This window comes from Propithecus coquereli, unplaced genomic scaffold (genome assembly GCF_000956105.1).
Source record: "Propithecus coquereli isolate 6110/MARCELLA unplaced genomic scaffold, Pcoq_1.0 Scaffold283, whole genome shotgun sequence".
In the NCBI taxonomy this organism is placed as follows: Eukaryota; Metazoa; Chordata; class Mammalia; order Primates; family Indriidae; genus Propithecus; species Propithecus coquereli.
In genome coordinates this window covers 1,383,449-1,401,520 of record NW_012148430.1, presented here as the reverse complement: position 1 = coordinate 1,401,520, position 18,072 = coordinate 1,383,449, and the positions used below count along the sequence as shown (strand labels likewise).

Sequence of the window (18,072 nt, the reverse complement as noted above, 5' to 3'; positions counted from 1 at the left end):
TGGCCAATGTTCTTGCAGCTCTGTAATGAACTCGCAGAACTTCCTGTTCATTGGATACAATGAGTTTTTCCTAGGTGAACAAAACATAAAAAAAATAAAATCAATCCTCAACAAATTGTTTTTGAAGTAAGAAAAAAATCACTTTAAATATGCTAAAAAACCCTGAATCTGAATAGCTTTTTGTTCACAGCAGGCTTGAGAGATTTGAGGACTCTTTAGTGTTCCCAAAGTACAAATTTTCTTTCCAAAACTGGCAGTTTCTTTTTTTTTTTTTGAGAGAGTCGTGCTCTGTTGCCTGGGCTAGAGTACAGTGGTGTCATTGTAGCTCACAGCAACTTCAAACTCCTGGGCTCAGGCGATCCTCCTGCCTCAGCATCCTGAGTAGCTGGGAACATAGGTGTACACCACCATGCCCAGCTAGTTTTTCTTTTTTAGTAGAGAATGGGTCTCACTCTTGCTCAGGCTAGTCTCAAATTCCTGAGCTCAAGCAATCCTCCCAAGTTGGCCTCCTAAAGTGCTACGATTAGAGGTGTGAGCCACTGTGCCCAGCCTAAAATTATTTTTTAAAGTACAATGGTAGCTTTCTAGTATATTTACTAAGATGTTCAACTATCACTAATTCCTGAACATTTTCATCACTCCAAAAAGAAATTCCGTACCCATTAGCAGTCACTTGCCATTACCCCATCCTCCATCGCCATGTCATCTGCCTTTGACTCTATGAATTACCTATTCTAAATGCTTAATATAAATGGAATCATACGATATGTGGTCTTTTGTGATTGGCTTCTTTCACTTAGCATAATGTTTTCAAGGTTCATCCACGATGTAGCATGCATCAGTACTTTACTCCATTTTATGGTTGAATAATATTCCACCGTGTGGATATACCACATTTCGATTTATCCATTCATCAGATGCTGCTGCAGTTTCCAACCCCTGGGCTGCAGACTGGTACTGGTCTGTGGCCTGTTACGAACTGAGCCACAAAGCTCTACTTCCCCTCACCACTGGCCTGTGGAAAAACTGTCTTCCATGAAAGTTAGGAACCGGGCTGCAAAGCAGGAGGTGAGCAGTGGGGGAGCTAGGGAAGCTTCATCTGTATTTACAGCTGCTTAATCACCACCTGAGCTGCCAACACCCCCATGGAAAAATTGTCTTCCATGAAAGTTAGGAACCGGGCTGCAAAGCAGGAGGTGAGCAGTGGGGGAGCTAGGGAAGCTTCATCTGTATTTACAGCTGCTTAATCACCACCTGAGCTGCCAACACCCCCATGGAAAAATTGTCTTCCATGAAACCGGTCCCTGGTGCCAAAAAGGTTGGGGACTGCTGAGTTGATGGATATTTGGGCTTGAAGGGTGGCAAAAGATGCCACCTCAAAATATGCCACTTTGGAATAAGGATTATTTTGAGCAAAAAGATACCTGAAAGGCAGCAGTGGTCTGACCTCCCCCTTTCCTTGTGAAAGCAGGAGATAAAACCCACGTGAAAGACGCCCTTCTGATACCAGGAGGAAAGAAACATTCGTATCACCAGAGATAGGGACTCAAGACCAAGAGAATTCTGTACAGACTTGTTAAAATAACTTTCATCTTCCTTTAGCCTCCCCATATATTTTGGTTACTTTTCCACAGCGGCCCTTCTTTCTTTATCCTAGCATGAAAGCATTTAGGTCTTGCTACTTCTTTGGGTATTTCCTTATGAGAACTCCTATGTCACGTAAAACTTGTATCTGTATATTTTTCTCCTGTTAATCTGTCTTACATCAATTTAATTTTCAAGCCCAGGCAGAGATCTTAAGATGGTAGAGGGACTTTTCCTCCCCTCCAAGTGGTTTCCACTTTTATAAAAACTGCTGCTATAAACATTCACACTCAAGTTTTTGTTTGGATGTATGTTTTCATTTCTCTTGGGTAAGTTAACTAGGAGTGGAACTGCTGGGTCACATGGCAACTGTCTAACTTGTTGGTGGAAGTGCCAAACAGTTTTCCGTAGCAGCTGTATCATTTTACATTTCCACCAGCAAATATATGAAGGTTCCAATTTCTTTATATCCTAGCCAACACTTGTTATTAACTGTCCTTCTGATTATAGCTATTGTAATGGGTGTGAAGTAGCTTCCCTTTGGCGTGGCAGCTTCTCTTTCATAATGAGTATTTTCATAGAAATAAACATACTGTATGCTGACACCGACTACTTGTAAAACTCTAACAATCACAAAAAAAATCCTGTCTTAATGTATTAAGTGGGGTTCAAAACTTCCAATTATGTAATATGCAGAGTCACTCTACAATAAGGTTAATAAAATGATCTAGCCAATTTTCTGCACTTAGCAAAACTGGGAATTCCTGGAGTCTAGCTACAGATCCCAACCCATCCTGATCTTGATTACAGACTGTGCCACCTGGTGGTAACTATATTCTTTGGCTTAAACATCAATAGGGATAACCCTGGGACCTGGGCTGATTAGAACTTCAAGGACAGAGGTAAAGACTCCAGGAACTCCTGAGTTATATAACATTCATCATTTGTTGGCTCTGTCTGGGAGGCTAGGCTGGGAGAATACAAAGGATGTGTCTAGTCTTCTCCTCCCAACCCCCAACTATATTCCCCATTGTCCCTTCAACTCACAAAACCTTTAGTCTTCCCCCGCGGGAGAATGCAGGTAACATATCTAAATACACATTACTGCAGACTTTTACTGTATTTATAATTTAGTGAAAAAACAAAGAAACATGGTCTTAACTAACTTCTTAGGTCTTATTGTGACAAATGATAAACAGGTAAGACTAACATTTATGATTAAGTACAATTTACAGTGCAACTTGAAGCAATAAATATCCAAAAACTTGATCCAAAGAAAAAACAGCTAGAAATGTTTTCCTAATAAGTTGGTTGTAGTCCTGTAGAGATTAAGAGAGATAACAAAAAATCTCTCCAAAACAAACACTATGTGAGAAATGTATTTTCTAAAGTCAGATCCTCCCTCTCCTAAAATAACACAGATATGTTGCTTAATTCATAGTCCAAATATTCCACTTTTGATCAGCATTCTTAATTTTGTGTCTTTGAACCCCTAGAGCAGAGCCTCTCAATGTCTTATGGAGACAGGTTATGGGTATGCCAAAGTATTGCTTCCTCTTAGTTTTTGGGCTGAAAGAGCAGAAAGAACATGGGGCAGTTCTGAGGAAATGGGCCAGGGGCTCTGGCTGCAAGCCTTGTTCATTCATTTAATACAGCATTCAAATGTTATTTTCTGTGGGGAAAATGGCCCTTAAACAGGGGTTCTTGGGAGTCCTTATACCCCCAAAAAGCATATGGGATAAAATGAAGGAAGGGTAGTCTGTGAACTTGGCTTGGAAAAAATTATATCTTTATGTTTACTAACCTCCAACTGGCATTTCTTTCAACTAAGAATGTGTCCACAAACCACAAAGGAATTAGAAGTTATCTGCAATTTCATCATCCATAGAAATGACAAATATTTCCGAATTTATATTATAGTTTCTACAGATATCCCCCCCAAATTTTATATTTTCTTCAAAACTCCAGCAGTTATTAGATCTGCTGCTCTATGACACGATTACAGTTCTTCTGTGTGGAAACACTTGTGCAACACAGCTGGCCAAGGATCAGGCAATTCTGCAGCTAATAGCTATTCAGCCACCAACTGGTAGTTTTTTGTTCTCACGTTGGTCAGACGTTTAAGTTGCTAATATGCTGCAATTCTAATTGTTTATTGGTCAATATGTGGAAGGTTTTATGTCATTTTGTTATTTGTTACGGTTCTGCAAATTGCACAGTTCAAATAAGAATTTTTAACTGTAAGGTGGCATGGCTTTCTGTAACCTGGATAGGTGCATAGGTGAATATATACCAGGTGGCTTCAAACATGTGTAATGGTTGAAATAGCAATTGATGAGCTATATTATGTAACTTCTTATTGCTACCAAATTACTCATTGGCAGGGAGTCATGCACAGTGTTGTAAGTTCTATATTTCTGTATCAGCTCTTCTTTCTTTTGTTGATTCTTTTTGTAATCCTATGAACTTTATTCATTTAAAAACATTTTGAAAAGAGGTTCCTAATTTCCCAGATTGTTACAGGGGTCCATAGAACAAAAAAAGTTATGAACCTCTGTCAGGGCTATCAATCATGTATGAATCAAAGAAATTACATACAAGATTTTGTTTGTAAATGAGTAGATGCACATTTCTGTGAAGAAGGATCACAGCTTACATCACATTTTCAGAGATCCTTGACCCTCCCAAAAGATAAAGAAACTTATATTTTTGTAAATCCAAGTAAAATAACCTTTAAAATTTCTATAAATAACCGGATAGGTTTTTCCTCCTGTCATTTCATGCCAAAACTAACCACTGGAAATCAGATACTACAGCAGACCTGTAAGGACACATAAGCACAGCCTTTATAAGCATTTTGCACTTTAGCCCTAAAATATCTGTTTCTAAGCAATGACTCCAAAACCTGGAAATCCAAATGTCCTACTAGGAATCTACTGCTATTAGTTCTACAAATTCAACAAATGATAACAAGAAATTATTAGAGACTTTTAATATACTGAAAATATAATCAACATGAATTAAAATATGGGAGTAGCTAATTCTAAAATAGGCTTAAAATTTCTCCACCTAAATTTGGATAAGCACAAGACAACAAAATCAAACCATTTCCTCAAATGGTTCTAAATAAGGAAAATCCACTAATAAAAAACTGTAGGCCATTTAAATTCATTGTTAAAATAATTTTTTTAGCATAAAGGTAAATTTAAACATTTCTTACCCTTTCAATACTGTGTTGTAAACGTAGTTTCATCCTTACAACTTCCTGTTGCCGAAAAAGCTCTTTAAGTGGATCTGACAGTGAAGGTGGTGGTGTAATCTAATTTTAAAAACATAATTAAAAATATTAGGATTTATTTACAGTAATGGGCTACTCTTTTAAAATTAAACCCTTTTAGTGCATAACTTAAATTCTGATGATCTGTGATTTAAAAAATACAGTACTAATCATACAACTGGTTGTTACTTCTCCATCCATTCTGTTTGAAACAGCAGGGTATTTCACAATCTTAGATGTTTTGATTATGAGGTCACGGCATATTTTAAAGAGCAAATCAGAAGGACTAAGAAAGGTACTTACTATGGAGAGACACATTTTAGAGCATCAGTAAGTGATAGCTCACGGACAGGAAAGAGTCACAAAAACGGAAAAGCTAGTACAAACATGAAGGAAATAGTCATAAAGATTACAGCAGTCTGTGTATTGGTATGGTAAGTGAAGTCTCTTTGCAGACATGATAAAAATCAAACACTAAAGTCCTCAGTGTTACATTAAATGAAATGTCTTTTATTAAAAGTAGATAAAACGGCCTTATTTGTGGTTTTCAAAATTCTTTATTACATGTGACATCCTATATAACTTTGTCTATCCATACTCCAAAAAGCTTACGGTTCATCTCTAATTTGATATTACAGTGGACTGTGATTTCTGGTAGATGCTGGAGGTTGAAGAAACTCATTCAATCTATGCATGCACTCTCCTGTTAACATGGAGACATCCAAGAGATGTCAGTAACCATCTGTGACCTCTGAATATTCTTCCTCTACCTCTGAGTATCAATTTAATATATTCCCCCCTCTTATCCTTGCTTGTAATTACTGTCAGCATATTAGGGCAAAGTTAAGATAGCTCAGTACGTTTTGGCACAGTACAACTTATTTGACTCTTCTAACAGTTTAACTGTCAACTCCATATGAAAGTGGGACAACTGGGTATATTATCTGCTTCCTGGTGGTGCCACAGGAATCATACAACATCATATATGAAAAGCTCTTGCCAAAAATCAAACCTGGATCTATCGAGACTCTATAATCAACATATAGTTTCCAAGGATTATGGGGGACTAAAAAACATGTTAAATAACATCATACAGATTTAATCAGTTGAATCAGAATGTGGAGAATTCTACAGGACAAATAACTTACTGGGCTGATAATTTTTAAGGCCTCTAATTTCAATACATTTTTTTCATTTCTGTGTCCTGCCAACTGCTTTAAATTTAATTTGGTGCTATTGTTTCAGTTTTGCAAAATCATACAGGCCTCTAGTTATTTCAAGGAGTGTAGAGGAAGAGTTTCTACTCATCTGAGACTGGGGTGCCAGAGAAAGCTTTCTTGAGAGGGTAGTGCCTGAGCTGCGCCTCAAAGGAAGAGCCAGAGTAGAGAGTTAAAGAAATGAATCACTGTGGGGAAAAAAAGAAAGGCAAAGGAGGGAGGGAACTAATTTCTCGAAGAGAGGATAACAAGATCAAAGGCATAAAACAAACAGTACAGTATCTACAGGCAACTACGACAAGCAGTCCTGAGTTCCTGGAACATCAAATTTGACAAAACAAACGGTGAAATGAGGATGGAGAGATCAGCAGGGGCAGAGTAATGGAAGCTGTAGTCTATTCTGTAAAGGAACTTTAAAGTCGGCTCCACAGAACATTGAGCCCATAGAGACAACTTACAGGAAATGGTACCAAGAACAAGTTTGGGAAACACTGTGCACCTGTACACACGTACGCACTTTGGAGTCTCACAATTAAAACACATTAAAGGCTCTGAGAAGTCCTGTGGTGAAGCAACCTATTTTTAGATTAACAGTGTTTCCCAAAATTATTTGACCATGAAAGCCTCCCTGTCACCGAAGGTATTTAATTAACACACTGTGGAAGAGATACATTATGTAGAACATACGTAATGGGGAGCCACTGGAAGGTCTTACAGCTTGCTGTTTTGCCAGGAGAACAGGTTGTAGGAAAGGAATTGAGAAAGCAAATCATTGTTAAAGTGGTGTTAGATGGAGGAGGGAGTGAAGAATCAGGTTTTTGGTTAAGTTCAGTTTAGTGCTGACATGCTGCGTTTGTGAAGCTTCTGAACATTCAGGTCGGGCCAAAAAGGAGACAAGGAGAGAGATTTGGGCAGAATATAAAACCGTGGGAATCATCAACATTTATCACATATAGAGGAGAGATAAAAATCACCAAAGGGATACATGGAGACTTTCTGAGAAAACTTGCCGTTTGCTGTTTTCCTCATCTGCCTTCAAGTAAATCATGCTTGGCGATTTTACCTTTCAGTATCTGTGAGTCCAAGGAGCCTCGAGAATAGTTACTCTCTTGACAGCTACCTAGCAGTGCACTTTTCTCTTATCACCCACTCTTGGAATTCCTCCAAGATTTCTGTAGGGTGTATTGTTACTAGTGGTCACAGTAGACTGCAGGTTGTGACGTCTCTTTTTTCTCCTTGTTCATTTGATTTTGGGAATCCTAACCTGCAGTTTGTTTGTTTGTTTATTTATTTATTTTACCTTGATTTCCTCTTGAAAAATATCAGCATCCTGGTTAAACTGTGAGTAAAGTATTTAATGGAAGAAGAAACACTTAGATGGATTCTGGGGACATTTTACCACATTTCTAATGGGTTTTATAACCAGATCACATAAATATGAGTAAAGGTCATTTTGACAAAATGGTAATTAGCTGGCTAGGAGGAAACAAATGGATAAGGCCATATTGGAAAGTACGAAAAAAAAAAATGTAGTGCTTAAGTAATTTTTGTTATTCTGGTCTTATTTTTTTAAACTAAATTTTGAACAAATGAGTTTTAGTTCAGTAAACTCAAACACACAGCCTTTCAAAAACAAAAGGCTGGAGTTCATATGTTAGTTCTAATAAATACGAATCTTAAAGTCATTTGAAGCTGGGTTTAAGATAATGGTAACTCCTTAAAACTATATAGTTATAACAAGTTTAAATGGACTTTGGCATATACTATTTCAACCTGCTTTGAAGTAGGGTAGATATTCTTGTTTTATAGATGTGGAAACTAAGGATCAGAGATGTGAAGTGAATTATTCAAGATCACACAGCTAGTTTACAGCAAAATCTAGACTTGAACTCATGTATGCTAATTAGAAATCCATTGCTCTTTTTACTATATTGTGCTGTGTGTTCTATTTTAGTAATTCTCATTTAAACACAAAAATTAAAAAAAAAACTCATTCAGGCCAGCCCAGTGACTCACACCTGTAATCCTAGCACTCTGGGAGGCCGAAGCGGGAGGATTGCTTGAGCTCAGGAGTTCGAGACCAGCCTGAGCAAGAGCAAGACCCTGTCTCTAAAAATAAAACAAAAAAACAAAACTCATCCAGAAAAATTTCTCAGCTCTCTTATAGTCCCTTTTGTAACAATATAACAACTAAATACTCATATAATCAAAGACATATCCCTAGGATTGCTTCAAGAGAATCAAACTTGTATTACATTATCTTTGCAGGAATAAGAAAAGGTGAGAGTATAAACATAACATATACATATATGTGTGTCTATGATACCCACATGTGCACAATATATAACAAATCTAAATATATATATGAAGTCAATAGATTGCATTAAGGTAGCAACCTAACATGGTTTATTTCAAATTATTTTTACTGAAATAGTTTGTACAAAGTTCTAATTTAAATATCTTTATAGTTACACCTATATTTCCAGCCTATAATATTACATATTATTTCAGTAAAAATTTCTTACCCTTTTAGGAGAAATAAAGTTGGGAAATAAAGAAACAAGTTACTAGTTTTATATTCTTTGAATCATTAACAAATGATTTTGTTGAAAGAGTCTATCGATGACATTTATTTACAACTCTTATTTTTTGAGACAGGGTCTTGTTCCATCTCCGGGGCTACAGTGCAGTGGTGTCATCATACCTCACCACAATCTCAAACTCCTGGGGCTCAAGTGATCCTCCTGCCTCAGCTTCCAGAGTAGCTGAGACTATAGGCACACATCATCATGCCTGGCTAATTTTTTCTACTTTTTGCAGAGATGGGGTCTCATTCTTGCTCAGGCTTGTCTCGAACTCCTGGCCTCCCAAAGTGTGAGGATCACAGTCGTGAGCCACTGCGCCCAGCCCCACAACTTCTATTATTTTTAATCTACTAGGGGCTGTCTAAATCTGTTCTCTTTTAAGAAGACTTAAAAGGCACTAGCATCAGGCAGATTCTGTGGGTGTGGGACTAAAAAAACATCTTTCTTGTAACTTTTTGATCTTTTCTGAACTGGGCTTTGAAAGAAGAACATCTTTGAAACAGCGCAGTATAGTCAGAGGACTCCAAGTATAACAAGTGTGTACAGTGGGGACGTAACTAGAGCCAAGACTAGAAAATTATGAGAAGGACCTTGTATACAGTAAGGAACTGGGAGTTCAGCCTATAGAAAATTAGGACTCCCTTAAGATGTTTAGCCCAGGAGTCACATAATCAGATCTGTGTTTTAAAATGAACCCAGAGAGTAAGAAGTCTAGACTGAGAGAAGAGATTAATGAGGACTAGAAACCTATGGGCAGCAACTCAGAATGTGTTTTACTTATCTCTAGTATCTAGTTACTAGCATAATGCTTAGCACATAGTTATGAATTACATGCATATGCAATATGATGAATACTTGATAGTCTAAGAAGCTAAAGAAGTCCTTGCACAGCAGTGGTAACAGACAGAAGAGAAGGGGAAAGAGAAGTGAGAGGAATGAATATGACTTAATGACTGATCTGATGTGAAGGTGGAGAAGAGTAGATCAAGGTTGAATCTTGGGTTTCCAGTCAGGGGAAATTCAACAGCTGATAATGACAGTAATTAAAACAGAGGGCAAAAAGAGCACTTTTGAGATAAATGGGTTTGGTATTGGACATAATGATTTTAAAGGATCTTAAAGGACACTAAGGAGATATCCAGAAGCAGCTAGAAACATGATTATGGACATACATCAGTAGTATATTCTGGGCTGAAGATGAATTTGGGACTCATTCTGTAAGAGATAAATGGTGTCCTAGCCCTTAATCAGATTACAGCTCAGAAGTAGAGGCAGACATGTAAACGATTTACTATGAGATTATCGGGGAGGTATAAGGAAGACATAAGCTATTCTGCTTTGAAAAGATTTCCCACAAAGGTGACATCACAGCCAGAACAAAAGGCATGGAAAAGGACGAGAAGGGGATGGAGAGAAGAACATTTCAGGTAGAGAGAACATTACTGCTAAGGCATCAAAAGGAGTGAAGAAAAGATTTCTGTAGAAGAGTAAGTTCAATTTGGCTGAGATACTGGGTGAGTTTAGCAGCAGCAGTGAGAAATTGAAGCTGGAGAGGTACTCTGGGGTCAGACTGTGAAATGTCTGGTTAGTATGCAAAGCTTACAATTTGGATTTTAAGCTGTAGGCAATGGGAAGCCAGTTAATCACAGTTTAGGTATTTAAATAGGAAAATGGTTATTTATTGCTTTAAAAAGAATAGAAATTTAACAACAAAAAGTCTCCAGCAGAAGACTAAAAGTATAAAGAAAAAGTTGCTGCAATGATCTAAGTGAGAGATGATAAGGGTCCTCACACAAGACAGTGGTAGAGGGTACAGATTTTGGAGTTGTAAAGCAGAGTTGTTAGAATTTGGTGACTGCTCATTTACTACTTCGGCACCATTACTAATGAATACAGATTTGGTTTTGAGGAAGTAAGGGGTAAATAATTCCTTTTGGTATATGTTGAGTTTGAGATCTTAGTGCAGGAATGAGGCACTCATCTCCCAGTTTCTGGGAGTGTTGGTGGCTAACATCTCTCACTGGAGTCCCTCTCCAATCACCTTTCAGGGAAAAGTGCCGGTGGGCCCAAAGGCATGTTCCCTGAGGGGAGGCCCCTATCAGAAGGGACATCCTACTCCAAAGCTCTTGTGGGTTCAGCTGAGGTCACTGCTGCAACTGCATTTCAGTTCAACTTCTCACTCTGCCCAATTCTGCTTATCTCACATACTTACTTATTCCTGATTAAACTCACCAATAAACTTCTTGCACACAATCTCAGTATCTACTTCCTGGAGAATCCAATTTATGACAAGGTGTTTGAAGGACATTTAGGTGATGATGCTCAGAAGGAAACTATATTTAATTCTGGAGGTCAACAAAAATGATATGGCTAGGTAAGAATTTCTGGGGATTAACTGGCACCTGGAAGACTGCTGAAACCATAGAGACAGGTAATCTACACATCTGGAGAGCACATAAAGCAAAAAGTCAACTGGAAAATGGATCACTAGAGAACTCATGTTTAATGGGTGGTAGAGAAAAGGAGTCATTAAAAAAGACAGAAAAAGATTAGGTAGTGAAGCACAGGAACCAGAAAGATCATCATCATGAAAGACCAGGGAGGGGAAGATTTTATGAAGTGGTCACAATGTCAAATTTGACAGATCAAATAGAAAGAAAAATGAAAACAGGCCAATGAGTCTGGCAATTAAGGGCTCAATGGTGTTCTCTGCCAGTGCGTGATGGTTAAGGAATGAATAGGAAATGAGACAGAGAAAACACAGTGCACTCTCCAAGAGCGTGGCAGTGAAGGAGAGACAGACAGTAAGCTCGATGAGCTCACTTAGTGAGACATTTTTTATCCCCAGGATGGAGGAGACTCAACTAAGTTCTGAGTAGGTGGATAAAGGTAAACAGAGAGGGGAAAATGAAGAAAATATACTAGCGAGAACAGTGTTTTAATAGAAGAAGGTTCCGGAGACGAATGGAAAAAATAGGATCGAAAGCTTATGTAGAGGCATTAGACTTCAAAGAAATAAAAACATGTCTCCTTTGAAACAAAAGAAAAAGTAGGTAAGGAAAAGAAAATACTATAGGATCTGTGCTGTTGAACAAGGTGGCTATTAGCCACACTTGGCTACTGAACACTTTCTGAAATGTGGTTAGCCTGTACTGAGATGTGCTGTGAGCATACCAGATTTCAGATTTAAGTTTTAAAAAATGTACAATATCTTAATAATCTTTCTATATTGATTATATGTTAAAATAGTACTTTGGATATATTGGGTTAAATAGTAGGACGAATTTTACCTCTTTCTACTTTTTCAAATGTGGCTACAAGAAAATTTGAAATTACTTATGTAGCTTGCATTATACTTCTATTGGACAGCATTGCAGATGTATATCAAATGATGATGTTACTTACTGTGGGAATACAAATCTTGCTTAATGGATTTCCATCCAGGAGATAAGATCCATTAAATGTTACATATTCATCATAATACTGAGGTGCTTGAGGAATAACACTGCATAATAACTTGCGCTTTTCTTCAATTTTTTTCCTTATGTGCAAGTATTCAAAATATGGATTTGCTCTCTCTGAACTGTATGGCTGAATCTCATCTAGTTTCAGAGAATCTACGATGGCTGCCAGAGATTGCTGAGTTTTCTCTTTTGCTTGTAGTAAGGAGGGACTCACTTGCACAGGCTGAGGTACACGTGACACTTTCCTTTTCCGTGGATGGTGAATTTGAGGATCGTCTTCTTCAGTTAATCTTATTCTTCCTCTAGGAGATGAAGACTCAGTATCTTTTTCTGATAATAGTGTACAGCTAGCAAGAATCTGCTTGCTTTGATTTGCCATTGTACTTGTTTTGTTTCTAGTCATTCTTTGAGGGATTTGGTTTTCAGTTTTATCATCTTCATTATTTTCTTCTAATTCTACTTTAACTAGTTGACTATATTTATGCATTTCTGGTTGAGCTGACTGTTGTGAATGGTTTTCCAGACTTGATAAAGTGCTTTGTTGAGATTCTTCATCTTCAATGGAAAGCAAACACTTTTCACTTTCAGGACAATGTTTTGAATTATCTTGTTCATTTAGGTTTCCTTTTGGCATCCCTACATTCATTTCACATAAATCAGAATCACACCTATTCAAATGAGTTAAAACCAAACTCTCCAGTTTTTCTTTTTCATGTGAAATAACCTGAATATCAGTTGTGCTATTCTCAACCTCATGGCTACTGGAAGACTTGTAAGTTAGTTTGCTAAACGCATAATGTGTACTTAGCTGGGCAGAGGCATCAGTTCCATTAAAGTTCTTTTCTGATGGTAATAGAGGTAAAGTATTAGTCTTTTCAAAATTTGGTGATACTTCTTGAATAGTGCTTTCAGAGTACACTGGGACAAAGGCGTCTGTCTTTTGAACCTCTGCTAGGACAAAAGTATCTTCTGTATCTTTCGTAGATTCATTATCAGTATCTAAAACAGAACTAATAATTTGAGTTGCATTTTTCTGTTGTAAAATACCCGGCTCTTGATTGGCAACATATGACAAAGACGTATGTTTAGAAATAGATTCAGCATCTGAAAGTGATTGGCTGGGGAAAGAGCAAGGTTGCTGTGAAGGCAGAAAGGATGCCGGATCCTGAGCACAACAGTTTCCTGGCAGATCAGTCTGGTGCAGGCATAAAAAATCAGTATTTTCTTTCAATATTTTGTTTTCAGGATTACAAAAGCCTTGAACAGAGGACTCCTGATCAGGTGTCTGAGAGTTTGGACAGATAAAGTCTCTGGTGCTTAAGGTCTCCAGTCTATCAACAGGTATCTCCCACGATTTATTTTGGATCACGCCAACCTGATTAGATGATTCTAAATGCATAGGACTGTCGACTACAGTGCCCACTGCAGCAGTACTCTTAATGACATTTATATCAGCTGAAACATATTTGTTGTTTACAGATCTAGTTGGAGAGGCTGCAAAACTGGAATGTATGGTAGACACATTTGAATGGTCTCTTTCAGGCACATTTGAAAAAATCTCAGGTTTGGGAGAAGGACAAGTATCTCTTGGCACAGCTGATAAGCTACCTTGATGGCTTTCTTCTGATATTGTCTGGAATTGTTTTGTATGTTCACAAATGACAGATGGCATGCTACATCTTCGAACTTCTACAATAGGTCTCCCCTCATTTATAACTAGTTTAACATCTTCTACAGAAGATGACCTGAGATGGGATGCTGGAAGTCTATTTGCATATGGTGGTTTAATTCGCTCTGGCAGGTCAGCTAGGCTGTCCGATTCCCTTTCATGAAGAGCAGGAGATTTGGCAACTGGCAAAAAAGGTGACTGGGAAAAGGACATTTGGGATTCTGAACCCTCTAACATAAAGTCAGAATCATACTCCACTGGAGGCCTTGGAGTTGTCACTGTAGTATGGCAGGAATCTTCTGAACTAGCAACAGAAATCATGGATACAGATCTGGAGCTGAGACCAAGCTTTTCAGTTTCAGATCTAGGAGACCTGTTTAAGCTATTATCTGAAACAAAAGATGACTTCCCTAAATTCATTATATTTTTGGTGTCAACAGATTGTGATCTGTTACTTACAGCATCTTTTGATTGTTTCTCCTTGGTGTAAGCATCAGTCAACTCTGAACTCTTTGACCTAGTGAGTTCTTTATTTTTGGATTCAGCTAATGCATGCTTTGTTTTTTCTTTATCTTTTACTTTAAGTTCTAAACAGTTACGATTTCTCAACCGTTCCTTTTCCTTTTGCTTAATTTTTTCCTTATGTTTTTTGTGCCACTGTTCTATTTCTAGGTCTTTAAGGCTTAGCATTCGCTCAAAACTTGTCTGCATTAAATCATCATTCACTAATCTCTTTTCTTTAGGTCGAGTATCCTTTGATGCTGGTGATGACTTAGGTTTAGGCTTATCCGCTTCAGATTTTAGTTTGAGTAAACTATTCAATTGGATCTTATCTTTATGTTTGTCCCGCTCTTTGTACCTATCGATATCCTTATCTTTTTTATCTTTTTCTTTTCCATCTGGAATTTTCAACGGTTCATCTTTTGCTTTTTCTTTAAGGGACAAGGGTTTTTCATGTTGTGCTTTATTACTGTCTACTGTACTTGACTTTTTCTCTTCCTGTGTGTGTTTGGAGTTAGTTATATTTATACTTTCTTTATCTCTAGACTTTTCCTTTTTGTCTATCTCTCTGTCTTTTTCTTTACTTTTGCCTTTTTCTGATTTAGTATACTCACTATTATCTGATTGCTTATTTTTCTTCTCCATCAAGTGTTTTTCTTTGCTTTCTGCTAGATGTCTATCTTTTTCAGGTTTTTCTTTGTCGTGTTTCCTATCCATTTTTTCCCTACTTTTCTCTCTGTCATCAGTTTTTTTAATAGTAGTAATATTTTTGATCTTCTCACCTTCTTTATGGCATTTCTCTGTGTGATGTGAATATAGCTTTTCCTTTTCTTTTATTCTATCGACACATTCACTAAGATCTAATTTATCTTTTTCTGACTTATGCTCATGTTTTGTCTTCTTCTCTTTTTCAAAATTTTTTCTTTCAGTCTTCTCGACATCCTTAGTTTGAAACCGTTTTTCAGATTTTTCTTTACTCTCTTTTATATGCTTTTCTTGTTTTTCAATGTCTATTTCCTTTTCCACTGACTGTAGTCCTACAGATTCATCATTAGCACTTATACTCAAAGAACTGAATTCTGTTTCTTTCTCTGTGGGTACATTCTCTCTCTCTTCTTTTAGATCTTTTATTTTTTCTTCCCTATAAGATTTCTCACTTTCCTTTTTAATCTTTTCCCGCTCTTTACAGTTCCTCTCTCTTGGGATATGCTTTTCCTTAGTTGATTTATCATCTTTCATGTTTTTTTCTAATTTTGATTTTTTTTCTAATGTTAGGGACTCATGTTCCACATTTAAAAATAAATCTTCAGTTTCATCACTTTTAAAAAAATTCTCTTTCCAAAATTCTCTATCAAATTCTACACTCCTCTGCAGTTCTTTAGCACCATCCTTATTTTTATATTTTTCCTTTTCACCTTCAATTTCTTTTTTATGCTTTTCTTTTTCTCTCTCTTTATGTTTCAATTTATGTTTTTTTAATGTTTTACCCTCTTTATCCATTTTTTTCAGTGTGCAATCTGAATTTTCCAATGTTGGACTATGATCTTCATCCTTTAATTTGGCATTTGATTTTTCACCAAATTCTAAGTGAAAATCTTTCTGATGTTTATTTTTTTCCTTATGCTTACAATATTTCACACTTGAACTTTCTGGCAAGAGTTCAGATTCTGTATTATCAAACCGAACAAGATCAGGCTGTAATGACATTTCAGAACTTCCTGGTGATAAACATGTTTTAGTATGTTCTTGTTTTAGTGGTGTTGATTGTTTTTCACTTAATCCACAAGAATGTTTGGGAGATTTACCAGTGGAAATATGAAATAAATGTAATGAAGTATCATCTTTTGGGCTAAAAGATTTCCTAAAATTCCCCTCTTCTCTGGTCTTTTCTGGACAATCTAGTGCAGTATTAACTGTCAAGTTTGCTACTCTGGTATTTTCTTTTCCCTCTTTTTCTTGCTTTAGCTCTTGGTTCTCTTTATTTTTATTCTGATTTTTTAATTTTCTTTTAACTTTGCCTTTCTGTTTGTGTTCACTTGAAACTACATATTCTTTTTTGGTCTGTATATCAGAATTTGATGATTCGGGGACAGAACATGAAGTAGAAATCTTTTTGTTCTGAAGAACTTCTTCATCAGAACTTTCAGTACTTGAATACAAAACCCTAGATGGCTTTTGTTTTTTACTTTTAAATGATTTAGGATAGAAGGCTTTCTCCTGTTTTGCAAATAAACTATTCTTTTCTGCTTCAGATTCATTCTCTTTTCGTTGTTCTTTCCTAAGAATATGCCTATCATCAATCATTTTATTTATTTCTTCATCATCGTCATCTTTGAACTCATACTCATCCAGGGCAGATGGAAGAGGTGCTTTACTGGGAAGTATCTGTTTATTTTCACAAATGAGAGAGTCTTTCTCTGTCTCAGAGTCAATATTTTCATCAACACTAGAAGGATTTACTGACTGAGCCTCTTCAGAATCTAAAATAAGAAAAGAAAATCTGTTGTTGGTCAAAACACAATTGTCAGAAAAAAAAGACAGAGAAAGATATAACTTACACAATAAATATTTCGAACAATTCAAAATCACTTCAGATTTATAATAGTGCAATAGAAATATTTAAGAGCTCTGCTACAGTGTTGTAGAACTATCTGCTTTATGATGAGATACTTTTGACATTTCCAAAGGCACACAATATATTAAATTCACAATATATAATATAAAAATATGTAATACAGAGATTCGTAACTTACTGGTCTGGATTCAGGGAAGACACTAGCTACTAAAATGTTATGTAAAATTCTGCATACATATACATTTTTTCTGGAAAGAGAATATTTAACTTGACTTAGATTCTTTGATTCAAAACAGATCAAGAACCACTAACTGCAAGGGCTTAATTATGTAAACACCATAAATTGTTTTTATGTGTTTCAGAATATTTATTAGTAAAATTGTAAAGGATTGCATGATTTCCATAAAGGATAATAACTTAAAGGTGAATGGTTTAATGGTCATACAAGAAATATGACTATTTAGGAAAAGAACCAGAAAAATTATAAGAAATATAACCGATTACCTAATTAAGATTGTAACAAGTAAATTGAATATATAATTTTATGAAAAATGCTCTATTTCTTAGTTTTCCTCATCTATAATTTAGACTTGATATTAATATATGATTTAGTACAATGTGGGAAATAATGGGCTCAATTCCTATATATTTTTAAGTACATCGAAATCTAATTTTATGAAATTGCCTCCAAGCTGTTGCATAAATATAGCCAAAACATTACAATTTTACTTCATTACACCTTTTTTTAACAAAATGAATTTTTTTCTTCCCAGGTTAGCATCTTTTCCTACCTGAAATGCATGCATGGTGCCTCTAACTGAAAAGAAAACCTGAGAATCTAAGGGAAATGAAAACCGAGGCCTCTAACCAAGAGGGAAAAAAACCCCCAAACTCATTACAATAATGATGAAGACTTCATTTGCTAGGTATTTAATATTAAAATTATACATTTTAATATATTAAGCTTGCTCCAAAGTAATCTAGCTCCCAAGTATTCTCAATGAAAATTCAAATTCCAGGAGCATTTTTGAGTGTCTACAAGGTATTTAGCACTGTAAGAGGATCTGAGAGACCACAATCTTTTTTGGAGAAGACGTGGGAATGTTCTAAGATAGTATCATTACAAAGTGGTGAAGGGCACACTTATAACTTTTACTCAAACTGTACAAAAGCGATTCATGTAGTTAAAATATTTGTACC

The 18,072-nt window shown here is 36.4% G+C and overlaps 1 protein-coding gene across 1 annotated transcript in view; it reads right to left on the bottom strand.

Annotated features, from left to right (window-relative positions):
- Positions 1-18,072, bottom strand: part of LOC105813622 (ankyrin repeat domain-containing protein 12) — a 79,521-nt gene that overhangs the window by 6,243 nt on the left and 55,206 nt on the right. The window contains exons 4-5 of the mRNA XM_012648381.1: positions 12,069-16,777; positions 4,805-4,903 (exon numbers count right to left, since the gene is read on the bottom strand). Of these exons, the coding sequence (XP_012503835.1) occupies positions 4,805-4,903; positions 12,069-16,777 (4,808 nt within the window). The remainder of the gene's footprint in view (positions 1-4,804; positions 4,904-12,068; positions 16,778-18,072) is intronic.